The sequence below is a fragment of the Salvelinus alpinus genome, chromosome 15 (genome assembly GCF_045679555.1).
Source record: "Salvelinus alpinus chromosome 15, SLU_Salpinus.1, whole genome shotgun sequence".
In the NCBI taxonomy this organism is placed as follows: Eukaryota; Metazoa; Chordata; class Actinopteri; order Salmoniformes; family Salmonidae; genus Salvelinus; species Salvelinus alpinus.
This window is the reverse complement of record NC_092100.1, coordinates 49,956,355-49,983,350: the sequence shown is the minus strand read 5'-3', so window position 1 is coordinate 49,983,350 and position 26,996 is coordinate 49,956,355. Positions and strand designations below refer to the sequence as shown.

Sequence of the window (26,996 nt, the reverse complement as noted above, 5' to 3'; positions counted from 1 at the left end):
AAGTTAGATCGCTCTTTTCGTGTTTACAATGGGTCTGATCAGCATCACCGAAACGAATCAGCTGTAAACAAAACTGAAACACTGCATATCCATGCTAACTGACAAGTACCATACCACCAGCCTTGTCTAAAATGAGCCCACACACCTGGCCCACTGTTACTGCCCAGCTGCTACAGTAGCTACTGTATGACAAAACATTACTCCGCTAGCTACATCTGCTGAGAGTGAGGATTACCTTGATCAAGATGAAGTACTAACAACTTGTGGCATGAAATCTCATATAAGCTTTAAAAATGAAATCGGAAATGATTTGTTCTTGTGAATCCAACACCGGACCCACAGATCAATCACCATCCATAAAATAATGACTGACATCACCTGCTGTTTACATACGCATGCATAGTAGACTATACGAGCTGATGAAAAGAAAGAAGTCATTATTATTATACATGGTCCACTTTATTTTATACGTTTCACTTGATAACACAAGGTCAGTCTGTCTACAGAAGGCCTGGCCAGGAAGCAGGTATGGTAGCAATAAGAAAATAAAGTAAATGACAACAGTTCAAAAGAGAAAAGGGGTGCAGAGCAGTCAGTTAGGGGGAAACACTGGCTGTGGAGAAGAGAGAAATGAGAAGGGAAGGGTGGAGGAGAGTTCAGGGGCCAAGAGAGATATTTAACACTGTTCAACAACCATGACTTGAATTCAGGTGCGGGAGTATCCAGTTGTTTAGCTTTGTGGAACAAGAGCCTAAAACTAGAGTCGGACGAACATGTCCATTGTACAGGTATTTTGGGACAACTGTGGAATATGGGCCTGCCAAGTAACATCAAGCAGTTTAAATAGTGAGAACAAAGATGGTGTTCATTATTTTAAAAACTAAACATAACATGCAAGCGGTTTCCCCTGACCTAATTTCAAGCTTTGATTGTCCTCCAGTCAAAATAAGGTAGTGTCACTTCTTACAATTACATTATATTTAAGTCATTTAGCTGACGCTCTTATCCAGAGCGACTTACAAATTGGAAAGTTCATACATATTCATCCTGGTCCCCCCGTGGGGAATGAACCCACAACCCTGGCGTTGCAAGCGCCATGCTCTACCAACTGAGCCACACGGGACCACGCGCCAACAATAGGATTGGGTGGGGCTAAACAAATTGTCCATGCGTCTGGAGAAAGCAGGGTTAAATACAAATGTATGGGCTGTGTGTGTGTGTGTGTGTGTGTGTGTGCGTGCGCGCAACTCAACACTTCCAGCACCTGAACAAAAAAAAATACTGTTTAAAAAAGAAAAATCTGAATTGATGTCCTTTATTCCTACAGAACGTTCAATGGCTAAACAATTTATTAGCACAAGGGTGGCCCTAAACAAGAGATGAGCAGTCTTCATTCAGTTTGGTTCCTTTAAGTTACCGGTTGGCATGTTTTGCGTCGCCGTGTGTGGGCATGCGTGGGTGAAGGCTTGACGCAGTGCCCTGCCTCAGGGGTCAAAGATGGTCCCAATGCGTCACAGCACCAGCTTCCGGTCTGGGTGGTCAGCACGGCCTGAGCGCTGGTGGCGCACCTCTAGGTGTTTGCTCTGGACCCGGTCAAAGTGCTGCAGCAGGTCATTGTAGTCCATGTGGGTGTAGGCCAGATGCTTGGCGCCAACAGGCTTAGACTCAATGTACTTTGACTCATCCCTGCAACATAAAAACATGCTTCCAGATAAATTATAACAATGCATGGGGCACATCCGATGAGAAGTGTTAGGATGAATATTGTAATGGCCATGGGAATAGAATTCTGCACACTGTGGGCACACCACAATAACACAGTGTTTAGTTCTACTCACACTGTCCTCATAAGCTCTGGGTTAGGCACACAGCGCAGGCGGTGGGAGAGCAGCTGGAAGGCCTGGCTCTGGGGCAGCAGCATCAGCAGGCCGTACAGGGCCTTGATCAGGTATGGGTTGTTCTCCACATCCAGCAGTTGGAGACGCAAGTCTATAAAAACAAACAGTTGAGAGACCGGTTGGTTGGCTAGTGTGTATGTTTGTAGTGCGGTGCAATGTGTGGCTGAATCCCAAATCAGTACCTTCCCCTTCCCCCTCCATGCGCACATCTGCCATATGCACCAGTGTCCCAAAGCTGAGGGAGTTAAAATTGAGGGTGTAGGGGCTAATTACACCCTCCGATAGCCACTCGGCCAAGCCAACAAGGCTGCAGGGCGAAGTGCTTTACCGATACACACAGCGATATGTTTGGAGAGGCGTGTTACGTCTGAGGCTTGACACGTAACAAATCATTTTGTGTTTTAACTGTTACTGAGGTTTATCTTGTAAAATGACAGAGGGAATTTGTTAATTTGAACTTCATGCTTGTTTTATTATTGAAATGTGGAACATGAATTGCATTATTCAAGTCACGAGTGTGTCCCAAAGATGAAGGGTTGATCCCCCTTGCAACTCTAAGTCGCCCTCAAAAGTTCCATCAGAAACACATGAAAACGGACGGCCATCCGTTTGAGTTGGTAGGGGTGAGTGGGTGGTTTGGGATCCACTGTGTGTGTTCTGATCCAATATTGAGCTGTGGGACTCACAGGTAAAGATGGGGCTCTCGATCAACTGTACCAGCTTGTCAACTTCCATGAGGAAGTCGACAGTCACCTCCAAATCACCGCTAAATGGCTAACATTAAGGAAATATGGTATGCCATAATATACCAATAGGCATACACTACGAGGTGCAACAATGCTGATATGCAAAATGTTTATCAAAGACAACCAGAAAGGATACAACTTCTGGATGAGGTCATAGGCATGGCGGTAGTTCTGGGTCAGGAAGCAGAGAGACACAGTGGCCACAGGGTTGTGACACCAGGAACGATACAGGCAGCAGAACAGGGCACAGCTCTCCTGCAGGGTGCGCCAAACACAGTTAACATGAGGATACACACAGCAGGGAAAACTGTACCTCATTGGGTCAACAGGGTTGGGTTCAATTCCATTACAATTCTGCCCGTTCAAGAAGTTAATTAAAATTCATGTTCAGTTCATTTTTCAAAATTCTTTCATTTTTTAAATTGGACATTTCCTGAATTCAAATGGAATTGGTGGTCAGCCATACAGAGGAATCCCATTTCTCAGGCATTACCTGTGTGCGCAGGTCCTTGAGCTGGTTGCGCAGCTGAAAGAGCTCTGCGGAGGTGAGCAGGATGGTGTTTAGCGTCTGCACCATGGTGGATGCAAACTTCAGGTCCTCTTCCTTCAACAGGATGTCTGCCATGGAGTGGAATATGTTCTCTGCGTGCAGAAGCAGACACAGCTGCCTGGGGGGGATGAGTGCAAGGAGAGTGAGGTGATGGGTAACTGAAACTACAAACAATCCCAGAGGGGTGGAGTAGGTTGAAAAATAAACAAATCCATGGTCTCTTGAGAAACTTGGAGTTTCAGCAACAACAAAAAAATCACAGGAACCTGTGAGTCTAACCCAATGTAGCAGCTCGTTGATGCACATATGTCACTACCTGATAATGAAGGCTCCTCTGTTCTCCAGCAGCTTTCTCTCCAGGCAGAAGCGCTTCAGCAGGTTGATCATGAACTTGTAGAAGTAAGAGTTCATGCTGGGGGTGGAGGGCGACGAGTCGCCTATTTTGGAACCAGGGTTACAGGACATTAGGTGGGTGAGAATTAATGCTTAATGCATCATTTACTTTTATGCATTATACTACTGTTCCGGAGACATTTTCTACTCACCCACAACTGTCTGTGGGCCTGCCTTGGCCCCATCAGGAACCTGAAGCGCCAGTTTGTTGTCAGAATTATCACAGGAGCCTGAGGAATCGGTCTGTCCTGCTGGGGATGACGCAATCTCAGCTAGAACCTCCAGGTCCTTAAGAATAACCTGGGTAATAGATGGGTTGAGGTTGGTTACTTTTGTAAAAACTTGTATTAAAAAGATAGTTCAGCCAAATTACAAATTGCTTACAGCGTAAGGAAACCAGTCTATGGACAAGGCAAGTCAGCAATCAATGCTTTGGTTGTTTACCTGGCCAATTGGATTTGCCACAAATGCTCAAAAGTAAGCAGTTGAAACAGTGGCCAAGTAAACAAAACCAAAAGCATGGATTGCTGTTCAACCTTGTCCATAGACTGCTTGGATTAAGTATACCTTTAACATTAGTGAGATACTGAACTGGGGGTGCATGTAGTACTCACCTCATCAGACTCATCTGAGAGTGTCTTCAGCAGCATGGGGAACAGACTGTCTGTGTGCCGGAACATCTACACATCACAAAGGCACACAAATAGACACACACAGATCAGTGTGCTGATAGACACTGTAAAACACTCCAAAGAAAGGAGCAGCATTGGTAATACGACCCACTTTGCGAGGTGTCTTGATGTAGAGGTGGTACAGCCACTTGAGCACGGCGATGCGGGTCATCATGCCGGTGGAGGAGTCATGCAGGTGGCGGTCCAGCACCTGAACTATCCCATCAAGGTCAAGGGTCACCTGTGACCGGTCAGCACTGTCCAGGAGAGAGAAAACAGGTAAGAATGGAATAACACAAGACAAAGTTATGGGAACACATACTCCAAAATATGTAACAGCAGATACTAAAAAGCCACAGAGGGAAACAGAAACAATACAGAGGAAGATCAAACACTGTAGAGGACTTTGAGGCATGGTCGGGTATAACAGAAAACAGTAGACCCACATAAATGAGACATAGGTGTCGGACTGCACGACAGATCTGGGCAATACAGCAGCTTAGCAAGTTAACTGCTCTAGACTCTAGAGGACACAATGCACAAGCTTTCAGATCTACAGCACAGCTAGGCCAGCAGGAACTATGGGAAATCTGGAGTTTATCTACAGTGCCTTCGGAAAGTATTCAGATCACTTGACTTTTTCCACATTTTGCTACATTACAGCCTTATTCTAAAATTGATGAAATAGTTATTTTCCCCCCATCAACCTACAGACAACACCCCATAATGACAAAGCAAAACTAGGTTTAGAAATGTTTGCACATTTATATAAAAATAATTAATTTTCAGACCCTGCAATCAGTACTTTGTTGAAGCACCTTTGACAGCGATTACAGCCTCAAGTCTTCTTGGGTATGACGCTACAAGCTTGGCACACCTGTATTTGGAGAGTTTCTCCCATTCTTCTCTGCAGATCCTCTCAAGCTCTGTCAGGTTGGATGGAGTGCGTTGCTTCACAGCTATTTTCAGGTTTCTCCAGAGATGTTTGATTGGGTTCTGGCTGAGCTGGGCCACTCATGGACATTGAGACTTGTCCAGAAGCCACTCCTACGTTGTCTTGTCTGTGCTTAGGGTCATTGTCCTGTTGGACAGTGACCCTTCGCCCCAGTCTGAGGTCCTGAGAGCTCTGGAGCAGGTTTTCATCAAGAATCTCTGTACTTTGCTCCGTTCATCTTTCCCTTGATCCTGACTAGTCTCCCTGTCCCTGCCACTGAATAACAAACCTCACAGGATGATGCTGCCACCACCAAGCTTCACCGTAGGGATGGTGTGAGGTTTCCTCCAGACGTGATGCTTGGCATTCAGGCCAAAGAGTTCAATCTTGGTTTCATCAGAGCAGAGAATCGTGTTTCTCATGGTCAGAGTCCTTTAGGTGCCTTTTGACAAACTCCAAGTGGGCTGTCATGTGCCTTTTACTAAAGAGTGGCTTCCATCTGGCCACTACCATGAAGGCCTGATATCTGGAGTGCTGCAGAGATGGTTGTCCTTCTGGAAGGTTCTCCCATCTCCACAGAGGAACTCTGGAGCTCTGTCAGTGACCATCGGTTTCGTGGTCACCTCCCTGATCAAGGCCCTTTTCCCCCGATTGCCCAGTTTGGCCGGACGGAACGCTCTAGGAGGTGTCTTGGTGGTTCCAAACTTCTCCCATTTAAGAATGATGGAGGCCACTGTGTTCTTGGGTACCTTCAATTCGACACAATCCTGTCTCAGAGCTCTACGGATAATTCCTTTAACCTCATGGCTTGGTTTTTGCTCTGACATGCACTGTCAACTGTGGGACCTTATATAGACAAGTGTATGCCTTTCGAAATCATGTCCAATCAATTGAATTGACCACAGGTGGACTCCAATCAAGTTGTAGAATCATCTCAAGGATGATCAATGGAAACAGAATGCACCGGAGCTCAATTTCAGGTCTCATAGCAAAGGGCCTGAACACTTATTTAAATAAGAGACATATATACACACACATATATAGTTGAAGTAGGAAGTTTACATACACTTAGGTTGGAGTTATTAAAACTCGTTTTTCAATCACTCCACAAATTTCTTGTTAACAAACTATAGTTTTGGCAAGTCGGTTAGGACATCTACTTTATGCATAACACAAGTAATTTTTCCAACAATTGTTTACAGACAGATTATTCCACTGTATCACAATTCCAGTGGGTCAGAAGTTTACATACACTATGTTGACTGTGCCTTTAAACAGCTTGGAAAAATCCAGAAAATTATGTCATGGCTTTAGAAGCTTCTGATAAATGATGTCAATTAGCCTGAGTCAATTGGAGGTGTACCTCATCAAATCAAGTTTATTTTATATAGACCTTCGTACATCAGCTAATATCTCGAAGTGCTGTACAGACACCCAGCCTAAAACCCCAAACAGCAAGCAATGCAGGTGTAGAAGCACGGTGGCTAGGAAAAACTCCCTAGAAAGGCCAAAACCTAGGAAGAAACCTAGAGAGGAACCAGGCTATGAGGGGTGGCCAGTCCTCTTCTGGCTGTGCTGGGTGGAGATTATAACAGAACTATGCCAAGATGTTCAAAATGTTCATAAGTGACAAGCATGGTCAAATAATAATCATGAATAATTTTCAGTTGGCTTTTCATAGCCGATCATTAAGAGTTGAAAATAGCAGGTCTGGGACAGGTGGCGGTTCCATAACCTGTAGATGTATTTCAAGGCCTACCTTCAAACTCGATGCCTCTTTGCTTGACATCATGGGAAAATCAAAAGAAATCAGCCAAGACCTCAGAAAAATAATTGTAGACCTCCACAAGTCTGGTTCATCCTTGGGAGCAATTTCCAAACGCCTGAAGGTACCACGTTCATCTGTACAAACAATAGTACGCAAGTATAAACACCATGGGACCACACAGCCGTCATACCGCTCAGGAAGGAGACGCGTTCTGTCTCCTAGAGATGAACGTAATTTGGTGCAAAAAGTGCAAATCAATCCCAGAACAACAGCAAAGGACCTTGTGAAGATGCTGGAGGAAACGGGTACAAAAGTATCTATATCCACAGTAAAACGAGTCCTATATCGACATAACCTGAAAGGCCGCTCAGCAAGGAAGAAGCCACTGCTCCAAAACCGCAATAAAAAAGCCAGACTACGGTTTGCAATTGCACATGGGGACAAATATCGTACTTTTTGTAGAAATGTCTTCTGGTCTGATGAAACAAAAATAGAACTGTTAGGCCATAATGACCATTGCTATGTTTGGAGGAAAAAGGGGGAGGCTTGCAAGCCAAAGAACACCATCCCAACCGTGAAGCACGGGGGAGGCAGCATGTTCTCCTTGTTCACCCACGACTGCGTGGCCATGCACGCCTCCAACTCAATCATCAAGTTTGCGGATGACACTACAGTGGTAGGCTTGATTACCAACAACGACGAGACGGCCTACAGGGAGGAGGTGAGGGCCCTCGGAGTGTGGTGTCAGGAAAATAACCTCACACTCAACGTCAACAAAACAAAGGAGATGATTGTGGACTTCAGGAAACAGCAGAGGGAGCACCCCCCTATCCACATCGACGGGTCAGTAGTGGAGAAGGTGGAAAGTTTTAAGTTCCTCGGTGTACACATCACGGACAAACTGAAATTGGTCCACCCACACAGACAGCGTTGTGAAGAAGGCGCAGCAGCGCCTCTTCAACCTCAGGAGGCTGAAGAAATTTGGCTTGTCACCAAAAGCACTCACAAACTTCTACAGATGCACAATCGAGAGCATCCTGTCGGGCTGTATCACCTCCTGGTACGGCAACTGCTCCGCCCACAACCGTAAGGCTCTCCAGAGGGTAGTGAGGTCTGCAGAACGCATCACCGGGGGCAAACTACCTGCCCTCCAGGACACCTACACCACCCGATGTCACAGGAAGGCCATAAAGATCATCAAGGACAACAACCACCCAAGCCACTGCCTGTTCACCCCGCTATCATCCAGAAGGCGAGGTCAGTACAGGTGCATCAAAGCAGGGACCGAGAGACTGAAAAACAGCTTCTATCTCAAGGCCATCAGACTGTTAAACAGCCACCACTAACATTTAGCGGCCGCTGCCAACATACTGACTCAACTCCAGCCACTTTAAAAATGGGAATTGATGGAAATTATGTAAAAATGTACCACTAGCCACTTTAAACAATGCCACTTAATATAATGTTTACATACCCTACATTACCCATCTCATATGTATATACTGTACTCTATATCATCTACTGCATCTTGCCATCTTTATGTAATACATGTACCACTAGCCACTTTAAACTATGCCACTTTATGTTTACATACCCTACAGTACTCATCTCATATGTATATACCGTACTCTATACCATCTACTGCATCTTGCCATGCCGTTCTGTACCACCACTCATTCATATATCTTTATGTACATACTCTTTATCCCTTTACACTTGTGTGTGTGTATAAGGTAGTAGTTGTGGAATTGTTAGGTTAGATTACTTGTTGGTTATTACTGCATTGTCGGAACTAGAAGCACAAGCATTTCGCTACACTCGCATTAACATCTGCTAATGTGTATGTGACTAATAAAATTTGATTTGATTTGATGTTGTGGGTGTGCTTTTCTGCAGCAGGGACTGGTGCACTTCACAAAATAGATGGCATCATGAGGGAGGAAAATTATGTGGATATATTGAAGCGACATCAGTCAAGAAGTTAAAGCTTGGTCGCAAATGGGTCTTTCAAATGGACAATGACCCCAAGCATACATCCAAAGTTGTGGCAAAATGGCTTAAGGACAACAAGGTCAAGGTATTGGAGTGGCCATCACAAAGCCCTGACCTCAATCCTATAGAAAATATGTGGGCAGAACTGAAAAGGCGTGTGCGAGTAAGGATGCCTACAAACCTGACTCAGTTACACCAGCTCTGTCAGGAGGAATGGGTCAAAATTCACCCAACTTATTGTGGGAAGCTTGTGGAAGGCTATCCAACACATTTGACCCAGGTTAAACAATTTAAAGGCAATGCTACCAAATATTAATTGAGTGTATGTAAACTTCTGACCCACTGGGAATGAGATGAAAGAAATAAAAGCTGAAATAAATCACTCTACTATTATTCTGACATTTCACATTCTTAAAATAAAGTGGTGATCCTAACTGACCTAAGACAGGGAATTGTTACTAGGATTAAATGTCAATGTCAATTGTGAAAAACTGAGTTTAAATGCATTTGGCTAAATCTGTTTGCGCTTTGTCATTATGGGGTAGTGTGTGTAGATTTGAAAAATACTTAAAGGCTAATGTAACAAAATGTGGAGAAAGGGAAGGGGTCTGAATACTTTCCAAATGAACTGTGTGTGTCCGAACTGGCTCCATGTAAATGAATGAGCAAACATTTATCGTGACAGATCTTCCTCAGTTCCCAACGTTTATCTGAGCACAGAAACATCTTCTAGCTTCTCTGCAGGTCTATTCGTTCATTCCACCAAATTTACGACTGCAGCTTTTCTCTAATCCCCTTCCCCCTTTCCAACCCTGCTGTGCCGGGGCATTCTTCTCTCCTTCAGAAACAGAGGGACCCTTTTCTTCACAGTTAAGCATTGGTGGTTCAGTGGTAGAATTCTCACGCTGCCAGGCCCGGCTTTGATTCCCGGCCAATGCATGCACAGCCTTTTTGGAGCTTCTATACTGAACAAAAATATAAACGCAACATGTAGTGTTGGTGCCATTTTTCATGCACTGAAATAAAAGATCCAAGAAATGTTCCATAAGCACAAATTCGTTTACATCGCTGTTAGTGAGCTTTTCTCTGTTGCCAAGATAATCCATCCAGGTGTACCCTGTGCTGGGGAAAATAAAAGGCTACTCTAAAATGTACAGTTTTGTCAAACAATACAATGCCACAGATGTCTCAAGATGAAGGAGCGTGCAGTTGGCATGGTGACTGCAGGAATGTCCAACAGAGCTGTTGCCAGAGAATTTTTATGTTTCTCTACCATAAGCCGCCTCCGTCATTTTTAGAGAATTTGGCAGCACGTCCAACCAGCCTCACAACCGCAGACAAATCACAATAGCTTGAAGATTTTGCGAATACATGGCACCAGTCATGAGGCATGGCACAAGCATGACATGTCGTCTCCATGCAAAACAGAGATGTCAGGTCTAGTTAAAAACAAGGCTTCACTAAGTAATCCAATAGCTCAGACAAACTGGTAGGATTGAGTGGCTCAAAGTAAAGTTGTTGACTACTGACTAGCATTACGATTCTACAGGTAGAAACGGCAGGTTCATCATGCAGCAGGTAGAGCTTTTGTTCAAGCAAGAGAAGGAAAGCCTCCCACTGTGATAAGTACCTATCTGCAGTGAGATTCTCAATGTGTTTCATGCATAATAAGGGTTGCAAGGAGCAGTACGTCACTAAAGGTTGTACTCAGGGCTTTGCTGTAATCTAAGCATTGTATGGAGTAGGACACCACATTTTTAGAGGTTGAATGGAGTATACCACTAATCTAAGGGTTATAATACAATAATATTCATAATAATAAATACAGTCAGGTCCATAATTATTGGCACCCTTGAGAAAAAATGTAAAAGACTTGGGACATTTTATTATTACATAAATGCTCAGACAAAGATATTTGGTTTAACAAGTAGTAATAAATCTAAAAAAGATGGGGCAAAATTGTCACCATGATTTAATCCTCTAGCACCCTTCCCTTCTAAAATGTTTAATGAGATTGGAGAACACATTGGGAGGGATCTTAGACCATTCCTCCATACAGAATCTTTCCAGATGCTTGATATCCTTTGTCTGCTCTTATGGACTTCCCTCTTCAATTCAAAGCACAGGTTTTCAATAGGGTTCAAGTCCACAAGTGTCATCCTCCTGGCAGAGGCAACCAAGTTTTTGCCTAAAATGTCCCGATACGTGTTAAAGTTCATGATGTTGACCTTAACAAGGGCCCCAGTACCAGTGAAAGTAAAATAGCCCAATAACAAAGATCCATCATATTTTACCGCAAGTATGAGGTACTTTCTGCACATGTGAACGACCAGTTCGATTCAGTCTTATGTAGCAAAATAAGATGTAATATTTCCCCCCCCTTTTTTTTTAAAAAGTTAGTTTAAACTTTGCATACAGTTAAAGCAATCATTTAAAGAATTAATGCAGCAAAATGGACAATCAGTATGAGTCACCATCGAGAGCATTCTTTTCACGAAAGGCTGTTCCCAATATGTATAAGAAAGTGAGGGGAGAAATTCCCCAAGAACTCGAGACATACCCAATTTCTCTCAACAGATATTTGGTCTAGCGTAAACATGAGTCTGACTGTTCACTACATATCCAGTGATTGGTCTCATGCCCCATTGTCTTGAGACAACCTATATGCCAGAGAACCATACTGCGGACAACCTGAGTGAAGCTCTCCGGTCCGTGTTGGCAGAATGGGCATTGGATGAGAAGAAATTGTCCTGTAGCACAACTGACAACAGGGCAAACATTGTGGCCGCGGTGAGGCAGTTGGGTTGGCCATGGCTTAATTGCTTTGGACACAAACTACATCTGGCAGTCACAGAAGGTGTTGCAAGTCAGAAAAAAACACGCAACCCGGGCCTTCGACAACGTAGAAAATTGTAAAAATAAAGAAACCCTGGAATGAGTAGGTGTGTCCTGTATATGAAATTATGCCTATTGCATTCCATAAATGTTTGGCTATTTAAATGAAATACAATTAGTCCTATTAATTGAATGATGTGCACATTTCATTCTATTAATTTTAGGCTATTTAAATCAAATACAATGTTGGTCCTAGAATAATTTAGTGTATAAATCAAATTATATGAAATGCAAGGGAATAAATATTTTTTATATTTTTATACTGCAGGATTGCAAAACACATTGGGGGACCAAACAAAGAGTTTTGGAGCAGGTCCTGGCCATACGATGGGTATTGATTGACGATCGAGACCACAAGCATTTAGATCAGTCATGGCAGGTCAATGTTCTGCAAACGGCCAATGCCGCACTGAAGCCTGTGCCTGACTTCACTGATATCCTATCTGGGGAGAACTGTGTGACAGTGTCGTCAGTCAAGCCCATTTGACAACTTTTAACAGGACACACGCAACAACTCAGAGCTAATAAAAAATAAAAAGATGGGCAGTGTATTGCAGGACAGTTAAGCTGCCCATTGCCTATAACGGCTATTGTTTCAGTCCACTATCATAGGCTATAAGGTTTCGATTAAGAAACACCATGTTTCTTAAATCGAATGGGCAGAACCCATTTGTTTCAATTTTCACCTAAAATGACATACCCAAATGTAACTGTCTGTAGCTCAGGACCTGAAGCAAGAATATGCATATTCTTGATACCATTTGAAAGGAAACACTTAAGTTTGTGGGAATGTGAAATTAGTGTAGGAGAATATAAACACATTAGATCTGGTAAAATATATATTTTTAATTTAAAAAACATGCGTTTTTTTGCACCATCATCTTTGAAATGCAAGAGAAAGGCCATAACGCATTATTCCAGCCCAGGCGCAATGTAGATTTTGGCCACCAGATGACAGCAATGTGCAATTGTTTTAGACTGATTTCTGTTCAAAATGTTGTATCAAGACTGCCCAAATATGCCTAATTGGTTAATTAATACATGTAAGTTCATAACTGTGGACTCTCCTCAAACAATAGAATGGTATTCTTTCACTAATAGCTACTGTAAATTGGACAGTGCAGTTAGATTAACAAGAATTTAAGCTTTCTGCCCATAGATGTCTATGTCCTGGGAAATTGTCTTGTTACTTACAACCTCATGCTAATCGCAGCCTACATTAGCTCAACTGTCCCGCCGATCCTGTAGAGGCTTTGAGCGCAAGAGTTTTATTTTCAGTTGTGCTTTACTTTTATTTACATAATTATAAGTATTTTTTATTCCTCACATGTGCTTTGGCTTTACATGTATTACTGTGTTATTCTTCTTCTTTTTTTCTTTTTTTTTTTACATGAACTTAATAACCAACCCCCTTTTAAACGAAAAAATATATGAAAATTCCTATTTGAAAGCCTAAGTAGCCTACAGGCACCATTTGTCGCAATGCTGATGTCACTATGCTGCTTTTTGTTGCCTTCAGTAAAAAAAAAGACCATTAACAAAAAGTGTGTGTAAGCTTAAATTTTGGGCTCCCGAGTGGCGCAGCGGTCTAAGGCACTGCATCTCAGTGCTAGAGGCGTCACTACAGTCCCTGCTTCGAATCCAGGCTGTATCACATCCGGCCATGAATGGGAGTCCCATATGGCGGTGCACAATTGGCCCAGCATCGTCCAGGTTTGGCAGTCATTGTAAATAATTATTTGTTCTTAACTGACTTGAATAGTTAAAGGTTAAAGAAATAAAAATATATAAATGGTGGTGTTTAGACTGCCCAGCTGATAATTGGCCATTTTAAATCGAAACAGGCAATTACACTGCGACAAATAGTGTATGCCTTTTTCTCCATTTTTTACATCGATATAGTGGAATCATGTAGCCCATATGTTTTGATTTCATAAGACATTAAGGTTTGTATCATTGTTGCCAAATAACTCAATCATAAATATAACCGGTTTTAAATTATCACTTTTTAAGCTGAACACAATAATGGCTACATGTGCACACTAGCTCGGAAAAATGCAATTATATTCTTACAATAAAATCATAATATAAAATAATGTCACTTCATGTTTCATAGGAAAGACCTTCCTAGAATAAAGTGTACAGGCAACTAAATTGATTTATTCCACTTTGGACTTAAAATGTAGATGTTGCAAAAGCCCGTATCAGCAGCTTGCATGTGTGGAACCCATTTATGTTCATTAACAGTCAATTACCGTGAGACCGACAGTTATTTGCTTCACAATCACTGGCTGACAATGTGACCGCAACAGCCCTAGACCCACCTATCTCTTTAAGGAGTCAGGTGAGGACATGTGCAAACAGATTGAGTACAGTAGTGTACTAAACAACCAAAGATTAAAAGGTTGGTTTATACTACATCTAACGACATGTCTGTACACAGTTGTCACAGTGAAATCATGAACATTCTATCGTCACCCGAGAGCAAACTTTTCGTTGTCGTTATGAAAAACTATTAACACAAAAACAGGCTGCATGGCAACAGCAGCCTGGTGGTCCAAAGTAGTATAACTGGTGTATTTTAACACCAATTAACCAATCCATTTAAAAATAATTTTTGTATATGTCAATCTAGCAAACCAGGCAACTAAAAGCAACTTCCTAAACAATGTTTTGGTTCATTAAGTTAGCTGGCTAGCCAGTTCAAATAATGACCATATCATAGCTGACAACATCTTAACTTTAGCTCAAATCACATCTATTTATAAAACCCTTATACATCAGCATATATCAAAGTGCTTATACAGAAACCAAACCTAAAACCCCAAACAGAAAGAAATGTAGAAGCTAATTTGTATTCATTAGAGGAAAATAAACTCCCAACAAGATCATTATTTAGAAGTTAGTGGCACACTAATTACAGAAAAGAGCTTACAGCTGTGAGTGTGACGAAATAAAAGCAGGGCATTCTACCGGAGTATTTTAGAACTTGGACACTGTCTCGTTGGCCTAACATTATATCCTAATTTGACTTTGGTGCAGGTCATGTGGTTCTTCACATTAGTCTCTGGTAAACACACACTATATCAAATAAAATCAAAATTTGTCACATGCACAGGATACAGGTGTAAACGGTACAGTGAAATGGTTACTTGTGTAGTGGAGTCTTCGCTAGCTAACTAAACAATTACCCCAACTCATGTTACTACCATGCATTAATCTGCAGGTAGGTGAAGCTAACCAATTAGGTTCAATGTTAGCTAGCTAACATTGGGCTATAACTAGTAATGCAAATGGCTTTCTGAGATACGAACAATATTACTACACAGATCATACACATAACATTAGCGAGCCAGCCAGCTAACATTAGCTAGCTAACAGTACGCTTTAACTTCCAATGCTCGCTAGCTAGACTCTCTTCACCGTATACATGGATGAACGCTTCTCCCTCTGTCACGGATGCCATGGTTGCCCTTAGTTTGAATATGTAATCCAGTGTTTTTATACAACAGCCTTCTGTGTGTTCTCCCTCCGCATATTTGCAATCAAACGTCAGCATTTTCGCCATCTCCTTACATATCATACTCTGCTTCCACTGGGCATTCCACTGATTTCAAAACTCGGTCCTCCAGAAAGTGGAGATTTGTAACACTTACAGTTCTTCGTGATATCTTTCAAAAAGGCATCATCAGAAAGGTTTACCTACACATACTGAGCAGCTAATGTTAGACAGACGCATGCTACTTGGCACATGAAAGTTCACGTTCCAGAAGGCATTTGCCAAAAAACGCATTGATACCTCTCCTATGACGTGCGACATACGCCTAGTTTCCTTAAGTCACATATGCTACTGTTTTTCAACACCAAACCCACCACTGGTGTGCATGGTCAAAAAGCTCATGTCATCTGACTTAATAATGTCCCACATTTTAAGCATACAATATAGCCCAGTATTTGTATAATTTATTTTGTACAGCATTTTGATTTATTTTTATCAAGGGTGCCAATAATTATGGACCTGACTGAATATGTGATGGGTTGTATGGGATACATCCTAACGGTTTTATAGACTACATCCTAAGGGTTGTCTAAGTACTTGGATAGTTGGAGGTGGACTGTGGTACTCTTCAGGCCAGGGCGATATGTCACCGTGGACACAGTGGAGCAGAACAAGGGTCTTTGGAACTTCTTACGAGGTCTCATAGGGAAGAGAAAGCTAACTTGTGGTTAATCACATATGAATGCTAAATGCAGGCCAAGTGGGGGCACACCGAGCAAAGGGAAATCATTCCAGCTGGTTGCCATGGCCACCAATACGTAAAAAATGAATGCATGACTAAATCACTTCAGATTAAAAAGTGTCTGCTAAATGGCATATTACTATTAAGACCAATCTGGATATATTTTATTTTCTAGGACATCTGCATTCATTCTGAACATGCTGCCAGTGAATATTGGGATGCCCACAGGGAAGATGTACATTTGAAATACAAATACATATGGTTAATTAAAATCTCACCATTTACAACTAATACAGCTGCGGAGGACAGTCTGACAATCAAACAGCACTTTGAAATATAAATTGATGAAACTGATCAAATGTCTAATTACCAGAGGTGGGACTAAGTCACTATTATTCCAGTCGCAAGCAAGTCTCAAGGTCCGAGTCTCCAGTCGAGTTCCAAGTAGAACAGGCCGAGTCTCGAGTCAAGTAAAAAAAAAAAATGTTTTATACATGCCATGACTAGTTCAACTACCAATCTTTATTTGAGGGTACCAGACAGAACATTTCATTACTTTGTCTATAACACATTGATTGTAATAATTACATTTTAACAAATTCAAAATGTCAGCTTCATAAGTGAATTATCAATTTCGACATACCAAAAGACCAGTAGCTAAGCCTCTGCTAGTAATTGTTGCCTGATGCCCCATTGCTGGTATGTTTGCAAAGTGAAGAGTTAATTTTTTGATTACCAAAATGTTTTGGAGCTGGATATTTATAAGAAATCAACTCTCCCTACAATTTGACGTTGGCGCTGCACCCGATCCTAATGCTGTACAGCAAATCAGCACTCTGTTCGCTAGCTCAGGGATTCTCAAACTTTGACCCGGTATTCATCACATAATATTCAAGGCAGCGCAATGTTACAGCCATCTTTACACATATTGCCAGTAGCCACAAACTAGTCCCATCAGAAATATGAAAATAATCAACAAAATCACAAGGTAGCCTATTATTGTTCTGGCAAAGATGCCCCAGTAGTATAATATAAACGTAGGCCTACTCGGTTTTTGTCAGGCAAAACCAGAGGAAATTAAGCAAGTGCTTTCTGGTCACTAATCTCTGGATATGCAAGCCCACCTTTGCTCACCAATGCTGATGACCTCTCATTGGTTAACTTCATTGGGATAGGGGGCTGTATTTTTCCATCCGGATGAAAAGCGTGCCCAAAGTAAACTGCCTGTTTCTCAGGCCCAGAAGCTAGGATATGCATATAATTGATAGAAAACACTCTAAAGTTTCTAAAACTGTTAAAATTGTCTGTGAGTATAACATAACTTATTTGGCAGGCGAAACCCCGAGGACAAACCATCCAGGGGAAAAACATTGAGGTCAGTGTTTTCAATTTGTTTTCTATGGGAAACTATATTTATGAGGAACCTGGTTGCAGTTCCTATGGCTTCCACTAGATGTCAACAGTCTTTAGAAATTGGTTGATGTTTTTCTTTTGAGAAATGAAGAAGTAGGGCTGTTCATTGTGAGTGTCAAGCCAAGTGGACTCTGTTTGGTGCGCGTGACCAGGAGCTTGCGCCATGTTGTTTTTATCCGCTATTGAACACAGTATATTCCGTCATAAATTTGATAGATTATTTACATTTTAGGATATCTAAGGTTGGATTAGGAACATTGTTTGAACCAAGTTTACAGGTAACTTATTATATACTTTGTAGTCATGTTGGGCGAGTTGGAACCGGTGCATTTCTGAATCAAACGCACCAAATAAATTGACATTTTGGGGATATAAATAAGGAATTTATCGAACAAAAAGGACCATTTGTGATGTTTCTGGGACCTTTGAGTGCCAACAGAAGAAGATATTCAAAGGTAAGGCATTTCTTTAAATAATCGCTATTTCTGACTTTCGTGTCGCACCTGCCTGGTTGAAAAATTGTTTTTCATGTGTTGGTATGCGGGGTGCTGTCCTCAGATAATCGCATGGTTTGCTTTTGCCATAAAGCCATTTTGAAAGCTGACACGGCGGCTGGATTAACAAAAAGTTAAGCTTTATTTTGATGTATTGCACTTGTGATTTTATGAAAGTTAAATCTTTATAGTAATTTAATTTAAATTTGTCGCTCTACAATTTCACCGGATGTTGTCGAGGTGATCCGAAAGAAGTTAACAAATCAAGATGCACAATTTTTGGATTCTGAAGCACAGGCATGCTTGAGACAAATTAGTACAATACTGTAGGCCTATATTAGAAACCCGATCAAATAAAATGTTATGTCACATGCTTCTGCCTAGAAGGCGAGCATACCGGGGTCGCCTCTTCAATGTTGACGTTGAGACTAGTGTTTTGCGGGTACTATTTAATGAAGCTGCCAGTTGAGGACTTGAGGAGTCTCTCAAACTAGACACTAATATACTTGTCCTCCGGGGCCTCCCACTCCTCTTTCCATTCTGGTTAGAGCCAGTTTGCACTGTTATGTGGAGTAGTACACAGCAATGTACGAGATCTTCAGTTTCTTGGCAATTTCTCGCATGGAATAGCCTTCATTTCTCAGAACATGAATAGACTGACGAGTTTCAGAAGAAAGTGCTTTGTTTCTGGCCACTTTGAGCCTGTAATCAAACCCACAAATGCTGATGTTACAGCTACTCAACTAGTCTAAAATAAGTTGTATTGCTTCTTTAAATCAGCACAACAGTTTTCAGCTGTGCTAAGATAATTGCAAAAGGGTTTTCTAATGATCAATTAGTCTTTTAAAATGATAAACTTGCCTCTGTACGGCTATGTAGATATTCCATAAAAAATCTGGTGTTTCCAGCTACAATAGTCATTTACTACATTAAATGTCTACACTGTATTTCTGATCAATTTGATATTTTAAGTGCTTTTCTTTGAAAAACAAGGGCATTTCTAAGTGACCCCGAACTTTTGAACGGTAGTGTGTGTGTGTGTCTATAAACTCAGCAAAAAAAGAAAATGTCCTCTCACGGTCAACTGCGTTTATTTTCAGCACACTTAACATGTGTAAATATTTGTATGAACATAAAATTAAACTACTGAGACAAACTGAACAAGTTCCACAGACATGTGACGAACAGAAATTGAATAATGTGTCCCTGAACAAAGGGGGGGGTCAAAAGTAACAGTCAGTATCTGGTGGCCACCAGCTGCATTAAGCACTGCAGTGCATCTCCTCCTTATGGACTGCACCAGATTATCTAGTTCTTGCTGTGAGATGTTACCCCACTCTTCCACCAAGGCACCTGCAAGTTCCCGGACATTTCTGGGGGGGAATGGCCCTAGCCCTCACCCTCCGATCCAACAGGTCCCAGACGTGCTCAATGGGATTGAGAGCCGGGCTCTTCGCTGGCCATGGCAGAACACTGACATTCCTATCTTGCAGGAAATCACGCACAGAACAGTTGTTGCCATCCTGTACCGCAGGTGTGATGTTTGGATGTACCAATCCCGTGCAGGTGTTGTTACACGTGGTTTGCCACTGAGGATGATCAGCTGTCCGTCCTGTCTCCCTGTAGCGCCGTCTTAGTCTCACAGTACGGACATTGCAATTTATTGCCCTGGCCACATCTGCAGTCTTCATGCCTCCTTGCAGCATGCCTAAGGCACGTTCACGCAGATGAGCAGGGCATCTTTCTTTTGGTGTTTTTCAGAGTCAGTAGAAAGGCCTCTTTAGTGTCCTAAGTTTTCATAACTGTGACCTTAATTGCCTACCGTCTGTAAGCTGTTAGTGTCTTAACGACTGTTCCACAGGTGCATGTTCATTAATTGTTTATGGTTCATTGAACAAGCATGGGAAACAGTGTTTAAACCGTTTACAATGAAGATCTGTGAAGTTTTTCAGGGTCCTGAAAAAGGGACGTTTCTTTTTTTGCTGAGTTTACACACACACGCAGGAGTACAAGGTATTTGAGGTAGATATGTACATAAAGGCAGGGTAAAGTGACTAGGCATTAGAACTTGTAGGGAAGTATAGAGTTGAATGCTGAGCTATAGTCTTTGAACATTAGGACCGGGACCAGTATCGTGATACTCATTAGTACCATGGCAAGGAAACAAAACACGAAGCGGATTTACCTTTAGGGAAAAAGCCTGAATTTTGGACAAACATCATGTTGCCATCCAGAGTCAGTTATTTATTTTCCATGCTATAGCACACAATATTTTACATACAGTAGGTTTTTAAAGGAGCCAAGAGTGTGGTTGCTTTGTGTTCACATTTTTTAAAGAAAAATAAATATTGCAATACTGGTATTGTCCCGGCTCAAATGAACAGCATTCTCACAACTATCTCCCCTCTTGTCCAGGTGGACGAGGGCAGTGTGAAAGCAATTGAGATTGCATCATCTGTGGATCTGTTGAGGCGGTATGCGAATTAGAGCGGGTCCAGGGTGTCTGAGATGATGGTGTGTGTGTGTGTGTGTGTGTGATGACCAGCCTTTCAAAGCACTTTATAATTACAGATGAAAGTGCTACAGGGCAATAGTCATTTGCTCCCGAGTGGCGCAGCGGTCTAAGGCAATGCATCTCAGTGCAAGAGGCGTCACTACAGTCCCTGGTTCGAATCCAGGCTATATCACATCCGGCCATGATTGGTAGTCCCATAGGGTGGCGCACAATTGGCCCAGCGTCATCCGGTTTTGGCCGGGGTAGGCCGTCATTGTAATTAAGAAATTGTTCTTAACTGACTTGAATAGTTAAATAAATAAATAAAGATTGAAAATGTCCGTGAAGACACTTGCCAGCTGGTCTACGCATGCTCTGAGAACGAGTCCTGGTATTCCGTCTGGCCCGGCGGACTTGCGAGTGTTAACCTGTTTAAAAGCTTTACTCACATCGGGAACGGAGAGAGATCACACAGTCATCAGAACATGGACTTTCATGCAGGACTGTTTTCCTTGAAGCAAGTATATAAGGCATTTAGCTCATTTGGGCATCTCACGGCTGGGTATCCCTTTGTAATCCATTATCTTCTGCAAGCCCTGACACATCAGTGGAGCGTAGGAGCCCGGTGTAATAGAATTCCACCTTGGCAGGTAGCCTAGCGGTTAAGAGAGTTGGGCCAGTAACTGGAAGGTCGTTGGTTTGAATCTCCGAGCAGACTAGGTGAACAATCTGTCGATGTGCCATTGAGCAAGACACTTATCCAGAGTGACTTACAGGAGCAATTAAGGTTAAGAGTGTCTGCTAAATTACTGAAATGTATAGCATCCTTTTGCATGTTTGATGTCTCGGAGGTCGTAAATAAATAGGCAAATATATAAAATGGTAGGCTATATGTAGACTATTAAAAAAAATACTTTCCCCCCCCATTCAGTTTAAACCTCACTTTGAAAACTAGCCCATCAGTTACACAATTGTTTTTTGCAAGTCGATGCTGCGGCTGTCTCTGGTTGTGTGAGAGCCACAAAATGAGTGACAAAACCTGGCCAGATAATTTCAAGTTGAGTCTTGAGGCTCCAAGTCAAGCCATTTTATTTATCAAGTCGAGCCTGAAGTCAAATTTGTGACCTTGAGTCAGACTAGAGTCCAAGTCATGTGACGAGTCCACACCTCTGCTAATTACTAACTGCACAATTCAAATCACTTAGCACATACCTTGTGGGAGTGAAGAAGCAGATGTTGCTGAAACCCACAGACTCCTGTGACGCGTTGAGCATATCTGAAATCAGAGGTTGTTTAGAGTCAGAGCCATCAAAAAACCCTTTCAAGCTAAATAGTAGCCAATGTTAATACTGGGTGCACCACTACGCGTAAATTATACATTGATTGTTGCCCGTGATCGCATTGAATGATCGAGAGCAATGTATTTACTGTAGCCTATAAATATTGTGCACTGGAAAACCATCAGAGGACAAGCTAGACAATTCTGTGGGGAAATGCATTGTAACTTTAATTGAATATGTTCACGGTACAAGTCATAGCAATGCCAAATGTGTAACCCATTTATACAAATCCACTACCAGCGCAAAAGGAAATGCATGCATTGGCCGGGAATCGAACCCGGGCCTCCCGCGTGGCAGGCGAGAATTCTACCACTGAACCACCAATGCTTTACATGCTAGAATTTCCCTGCTTATGGCTTAAAAGGGGAACTGCATTCCACAATATAATCCAGCCGGAGAGTGGCCGCCAACCAGAGTGAAGGGGAGGAGCACAGCAAACAAGTGACTGAGCGTGTCTCAAAGCAGGACGGAGGACTTTCTCAGCACAGAGACTCAGACTGAATGAGCATGTATAACACAGGTACATTGAGATCAGACCCCTGGAGTCTCACTGACTTTATGAGTAGCTTAAATACTCAGGGAGTGCATCTCAGGGACAGGGGTTAGTTACCAGTAGCCTAACGTGATAACTGGCTAATGGCTGCTCATGGTGCATTCTTCATGTGCCACTTACCCTCACTCACCATAGCTGGCGGGCAGACCAAACCAACATGTGGAGGCGGGGGAGGGTATGGCTCAGAGCGCATTAGGAGAAGAATGACTCATCACCCTCCTTCCCTCAGTTTACCCGAGGCAGTACTCCCCTCTCCGGCCAACCCCTTAGTGACGTGGCTCTCGGCCTCGTTCAAAAGAGCAGGATACACCCTACTCCCATCTAAGCATGGGTGGTTCAGTGGTACAATTCTTGCCTGCTGTGCAGGAGCTGGGCGGCCTGGGTTCGTTTCCCAGCCAATGCATAATACCTTTTTTTAGGTATATTCACTCCAAATGCTGTCAGTGATTTATGTCAAATACAATTCTTATCAGGCTAAAAAGAGGCACAATTTCTATAGCATAGCTCTGTAGCACAGCTACAAGCAAGGAACCATTTGATAAGGTCACAGATGTGGATATTATTGGGTGTATTTCTGAATATGATTAGCTCCAATCTGTACAGAAAGCACTTTCAACCATAAACAAATTGGACAAATAAATACAGAAAGACAGATATTGGTATGTATGTATGTATGTATGTAAAGACACCAAATAACCAATGTACCCAGATAAATAGAGCAGGATATGTGACAGTATGTATGAGAGTCACGCATACATAGAAATGCACATGGATAGTATTGGACTACAGCTTGCTAGCTAATGCTGGCTAGCTAGCAAATGACGATACATCAGTCACGGGTCCACAAAATCATGCAAATGGTACTGAACTCAGCACCAAAATCATGTTTTGACATTGTAGTGGCTATTGCTGTTTTTTTTTTTTTTTTTTTTTTTTTTTACTTCGCAACATTGCAAATATCATCGTTTTGGCATTTAACTCTGATCTAACTAGCTGCATCTAATCCAGTTTCGGCATGTTGACTGATGTCCCAAATTCCCACGAGATACCGCGAGAATTCGCACTCACGGATACGGAGCCTCAGAAATAAAAAAAATCTGGGCACGGATTAGGAGCCACTCCCAATTTAAAACCAGATATTTTTTTCACTGGCCTACACACAATAACCAATGTCAAAATGAAAAAAGTCAATAAGTACTCAACCCCTTTGTTATGGCAAGGCACATGACTACCTCATCTCTGTACCACACACACATACAACTATCTTGAAGGTCCTTCAGTCGAGCAGTGAATTTCAAAACAGATTCAACCAAAGACCAGGGAGGTTTTTCAATTACTCGCAAAAGGCACCTACTGGTAAATGGGAGAAAAAATGTATATATAATAAAAGACATTGAATATCCCTTTGAGCATGGTGAAGTTATTACACTTTGGATGGTGTATCAATACAACAATGCAGGCATCCTTCCCAATTCAGTCACCAGAGAGGAAGGAAACCGCACAGGGATTTCACTATGAGGCCAATGGTGACTATAAAACAGAATGTAATGGCTGTGATAGGAGAAAAATGAGGATGGCTCAACAATGTAGTTACGCCACAATACTAACCTAAAATGACAGAGGGAGAATAATATTCCAAAACATGCATCCTGTTTGCAATAAGGAAATAGTCAAACTGCAAAGAAAGTGGCAAATATTTTTGAATACAAAGTGTTATGTTTGGGACAAAACCAACAAAACACATCACCGAGTACCACTCCTCATATTTTCAAGCGTGTGGTGGCTGCATCATGTTGTGTGTATGCTTGTAATCAGTAAGGACTATGGAAGTTTTTTTAGGATAAAAAACATAAAAATGAAGCGCTAAGCACAGGCAAAATCCTGGACAACCTTGTTCAGTCTACTTAACAGATACTGGGAGACAAATGTACCCCTCAGCAGGACAATCATTTAAAACACAAGGCCAAATATACACTGGAGATCCTTACCAAGAAGACAATGAATGCTGATGAAAGGCCTAGTTAAAGTTATTACTTAAATTGTCTTGAAAATCTATGGCAGGACTTAAATGGCTGTATAGCAATAATCAACAATCCACTTGACAGAGCTTGAAGAATCTCAAAAAAAGAATAATGTGCAAATATTGTACAATCCAGGTGTGCAAAGCTCTTAAGAAGAAAAAAATCAACCGCAATCGCAGCCAAAGTTAATTCTAACATGTATGGACTCAGGGGTGTGAATACATAAGTAAATGAGATCTGTATTTAATTAGCAAAAATTTCTAAAAACATGGCATTAACTTTATCATTATGGCGTATTGTGTGGAGATGTGTGAGGAAAAACAATTGAATCCATTTTGAAACCAGGCTGTAACAAAGTGTGGAATAAGGGGTATGAAAACTTTCTGAAAGCACCAAATGTCCCACAGTCCTCTGAGGTCAGAGCAGGGGACTACAATACTACGGGGTCTGGGGAGCAGTTGTAGTAGAGGGTTAAGTGCCTTGCTCAAGGGAAAAACGGCAGGAGAAGGCATCTAAGATTTTACAACAGGACCGTCACAACCCTAGTCAGTTCTCCTCCGTGTCTTTCTCACTTACAACCCCCGAGCGCCACCCCCTGCTATTAAAACAGCAGGGGGCGGCTCAACCACGCAGGAAAAAAAAACAGAACCAATCAACGCTTCAGCTCAATTTCCTTCCTCTCTGGTGACTGAATTGGGAAGCATGATCTCATTTTTTTTTACTATTGTTGCACAGTATTTGAAACTTCAGTACTTTCAATACTAGAACAATGACTACAAAATAGACAGTGAGCAGGGTGATCAGAAGAGAAAAAGGTCAACGTTTTGACACTGGCCCAGACCGAAGGCAAAAAAAAATTCCCCTTTTTCGAATTGAGTCACAGCAAACTGCTGTAAACAATAACAGGATTTGGGAATAAAATAGCCATGATTCAATTCTCCTCCCTGTTCACCTTGGACTTAACAACCATCCTTGTCATGCAGGCCAATTTGGACACAACTTAAAATGAAGCGTCAAGTGGTAACTTACCGTTAGTGTCCCCCTCGGTCTTTGGTGGGCTGTCTTCTCTGGGTTGGCTGTCACCGCTTCCAGTTTCCTCTTCATCCTCATCATCTTCAGGGGTCACCAGCTTCATCAGGCTGTGGTTACAGGCACTGGCAGCTTCTTTGGTGCCTGGACAGGATCGGTGAAGGATACAAACCTCCCGAAACAGAGCTATGGCACCATCTGGTGACCAGATTTGATATAAGCGAGCACTTGCTCGTGCTACTCCTATCATACAGTACAATACACAACCACGTTGATCTGTGATAAAGGCCTAATAGTTACCATTCTTTGCTGACGCATCAAGTTATACATTCCATCTGACACCGTGATGTTTCTATACTAAGCTTATGATGAAGGATACTCTTTTTGCGGTCGTCATAGGACAGGCAGGGCAGGACAGCAGTCAGGATGCCAGAGGAGTAGGGCAGGACCACCCTCCCTGCCAGCTGGATAAACTCCCTCATCCATGTCATGGCTGTCAACTGGATTAGGTCATTTGCTAGAAGGACAGAAAGAGAAAGTCATTCTGGGGTCAGGTGGGGACTTTGATAAGATAGAGAGAACTTGGAAATAGTTCTGTGATAACTTGTTAATCTTTCAGGTGAATTTCAAATCATTCCTGAACTTTCAACCTTCATTCTGTTAGGGATAACTGTGACTAAGTCATATTTTTGTCTAATGGATTGGAAAAACAAATTAAACAGTCAATTAAAAAAAAAAGAAGAAAGTCAAAGCAATGCAAGCTCTCCCTGCCATTAATAGCAGATGTCATTGCAGCATTAGAGCATATCAGTTTTCATTTCCTCATTGGCTAATGAGTCACACTATCCTTGTGATGCGTATAGTGTGATAAAAGCCCAATGCTGGGTTCCTCTTACACACACTAAGCCCAGCTACCATCTATGGTCCTGTTTATCGGTTTTCCGTTAAAACGCTAAGAAACAATTATAAAATTCCATGTCAATTTACAATGCAGAATAATGGTCCTATTACATATCCATGATCGCTTGGGGAGGGCAATTAAGTTATCTACAGCAACCCTTTACAGACATAGAACACAGCTACAGTAACTTGTCAATAGAGACAATTGATAACTTCAGACAAAAAGTGCCACATCAGGTCTGTACCTTTTCAGACAGTATAATTCTGCTCCAGCATAAAATGTTCTGTATTTTTTCCATAACAATAAACATTGCTAATTGATGTGCTGCTTTGTTGTTTTATGGTATGGTAGCTAGATGTGTTTTATTTCTACTAAATGTCTTAGTAAGTCACAATTTTTAAACTTTAAAGTACTTTTTTTAGTAGAGTGGTCAATGCTCAGGCAAGCAGGCTGCACGCAATAGCTCCCGATTATTTGATTGACAGCTCTGGTTGCCTAATGATCGATTTTAGTCCCGTTTTGAAAACAGCATTCCTTTACAGACAAGTAAAATGTCAGTTCATGTCACCAGATAAGGTTGTGTTTCTGCATTTTTTTTAAACAACCTAGTATAGCCTTTCAAGGGGCCACGTTCCATTATGTCTGAAAAGCATTATCGATACA

The 26,996-nt window shown here is 42.0% G+C and overlaps 1 protein-coding gene and 1 non-coding gene across 2 annotated transcripts in view; both read right to left on the bottom strand.

Moving 5' to 3' along the window:
- Nucleotides 1–437: 437 nt before the first annotated feature.
- The window catches only part of LOC139540258 (protein VAC14 homolog), a 31,255-nt gene continuing 4,696 nt past the window's right edge, over nt 438–26,996 (bottom strand). The window contains exons 8-19 of the mRNA XM_071343940.1: nt 25,812–25,949; nt 25,433–25,576; nt 21,702–21,765; nt 4,371–4,515; nt 4,202–4,267; nt 3,740–3,887; nt 3,511–3,631; nt 3,138–3,312; nt 2,781–2,899; nt 2,585–2,664; nt 1,839–1,989; nt 438–1,686 (exon numbers count right to left, since the gene is read on the bottom strand). Coding sequence (XP_071200041.1) covers nt 1,512–1,686; nt 1,839–1,989; nt 2,585–2,664; nt 2,781–2,899; nt 3,138–3,312; nt 3,511–3,631; nt 3,740–3,887; nt 4,202–4,267; nt 4,371–4,515; nt 21,702–21,765; nt 25,433–25,576; nt 25,812–25,949 — 1,526 coding nt within the window. The 3' untranslated portion in view covers nt 438–1,511. The remainder of the gene's footprint in view (nt 1,687–1,838; nt 1,990–2,584; nt 2,665–2,780; nt 2,900–3,137; nt 3,313–3,510; nt 3,632–3,739; nt 3,888–4,201; nt 4,268–4,370; nt 4,516–21,701; nt 21,766–25,432; nt 25,577–25,811; nt 25,950–26,996) is intronic.
- trnag-gcc (transfer RNA glycine (anticodon GCC)) lies at nt 22,086–22,156 on the bottom strand. Its single transcript has one exon. It is a non-coding gene; the product is annotated as a tRNA-Gly (tRNA).